The 2226-nt window shown below is 35.7% G+C and overlaps 1 protein-coding gene across 2 annotated transcripts in view; it reads right to left on the bottom strand.

The window, feature by feature from the left end:
• Nucleotides 1-1819: 1819 nt before the first annotated feature.
• The window catches only part of SPATA17 (spermatogenesis associated 17), an 89099-nt gene continuing 88692 nt past the window's right edge, over nucleotides 1820-2226 (bottom strand). For both annotated transcript variants that reach the window (XM_027641583.1, XM_027641582.1), the window contains one exon: nucleotides 1820-1964. In XM_027641583.1, the coding sequence (XP_027497384.1) occupies nucleotides 1884-1964 (81 nt within the window). In that variant the 3' untranslated portion in view covers nucleotides 1820-1883. The remainder of the gene's footprint in view (nucleotides 1965-2226) is intronic.

The raw sequence follows: 2226 nt of genomic DNA on the forward strand, positions 1-2226 counted from the left end.
GCTATCTGCTTAGAAACAGAAAAGTCTGTGTTTTTTTCATAAGAGGAGGAAAGATGTGTATATATCAAACAACTACAATTAGAAGTGTTGGTTTTAACCTCCATCTGTGCACTGGACCCTCAGGTATGAGCATTTCTGCCACTGCAGTACAGGCTGCAAGGTAGGTTTTGTTTTGTTCTGGGGTCAGAGATACTGAAAGGAAGAAAGAGAAAGAAAGATTAATCTGATAAAGGCATTGCCATTTCTAATCGGACTGATGGGAAACTGTGGTATGAAGTTAAAGAGGCAACACAGGGTGAATTACTGTGATGAACTACCTTAAAGCTGAAGCAATCAAATAGATAGCTCTCACATATAAAAATTACTGTGCCATCTTTATTCATCAACAGTTTTGCACAAGTGTCTCATGTTCAATCCCTTCCAGGAACAACTAAAGCACTCTGATACATTGGATCAGATTAAATCTTATCAGCCACAGAGGTGGCTGCTTTCTGCTTCCCAGAGTTAATTCTCATTGCCATGCAGAATAAACTTTTTAAAGCTTGAAAACAACAAACTTCAAAAAGTAGTACCAGTACAGTCCAGTACCTGCACTCACAACCTGTTGGAACGGAATTGAAAGGGCTTTTACTGTGGTGTGTGATAGCAGGAAAACTTTTTCACAGCCTGATAGCTGAAAACCTATGGAAAGGAAATTTGTAACTCCTACTTCATAGAATCATAGAATGGTTTGGGTTGGAAGGGAGCCTAAGTTCGTCTGTTTCCAAGCGCCCGGCCATGGGCACGGACACCTTTCACTAGACCCAATTCAGAAAGTTTTCACAAAAACAGACATCTCTTCAAGGTTTTCTGCACAGTTGTAGTGCACAGAAGAATCACATAACAAAATTCAGAAATAAAAAGCCTACCATGAGCCACAGATAAACAGATATATTTGATTCAAATATAGTCAAATGATATGAAAAGCAAATAAGTTATCATAGAGAATTCAGCATAAAACTCCTGTAAAATTCACTCACATAATTTTAAGAATTAGCTTATGATTTGCTCTTTAGATACGCTGAGGTCTTCTCATGATGCTGAATTCCTTGAGTCTTTTGAAGTGGATGGGCTCTGAGGATACTCACTGTTTTGCAGGATTGTTTGCTAGTGAACAGAGCAAACTAGTATCAGTTTTGTGTCATCAAATGTGTTCTTGCCAAGCATCACATTATTATGGCCTCAACACAGGGCTAGGAGTAAATACACAGGTAGTGATAAAGAAAATTAAATGGATATAGAAAAACTGATCTAATAATAAGGCATAGATGTTGTCAGAACTTTGTTTTTTTCAACACTAACGTTCTATCACCCAGAAGTGATAAAAGGATTTAAAAGAGTATCTTCCATGTAAATGCCTATCCTGCACTTCTGAAGACACAGATCCGTAGCCAAAAAGGATGCCTAATAACACTGAAAATTATGAACAACAGTGATGAAGCAGATACATTTATAGTTGTGAGGAAAAAAACAGATGTAAATTTTAAACTTTCTTCTTTTTTTAAACTCCTTTACAAATCTGTAACAAATAAACGTGATTCCAAGTATTTTACTTGATGACTCTAGTTTTCTATCCTAAATTATTTATATTAAATAAAATATAGCATTTTCAGAAATCATTTTCTTAAGCTAATTTTTTTTTTAAAAACACACAAAACATTTTTTTATAAATCCTGGAAGCCATAGTGCTTAAAGATCAAGCAAAATCAATTAACGTTACTTCAGACATAGTATACATCACAGGAAGACCACTTTATGGGACATTCAGTCAACATCCTTCTGTGCATTTGTTGAAATACATTTATTGATTACTTTTCAGGTGTCTTGTGTAGTTTCCAGGACAACTACACTATTTGCCCAGCGCGGGAGTAAGTTTTTCCAAACTTTTCGAAGAGAAAAATAGATGGTGCCACTGTTCGAAAGTCCTAAAGAAATAAGAGAGACAAAAAAATGTTAAGTTTGGCTTAAATGGATTTAACTTTTTTTAAGGTATTTTAGAGTATATTGTCTTCTAGGTACATTTCATTATATCAGTTGGAATTCAAATTATGCAAAATAACAAATATGAAACACATATTTTTTACATTATCACAGAATATGCCGAGTTGGAAGGGACCCACAAGGATCATTGAGTCCAACCCCTGGCCCTGCACAGGACCATCCCCAAGAATCACACCAAGTGCATGA

The sequence above is a fragment of the Corapipo altera genome, unplaced genomic scaffold (genome assembly GCF_003945725.1).
Source record: "Corapipo altera isolate COAL_440 unplaced genomic scaffold, ASM394572v1 48b, whole genome shotgun sequence".
Lineage (NCBI taxonomy): Eukaryota > Metazoa > Chordata > Aves > Passeriformes > Pipridae > Corapipo > Corapipo altera.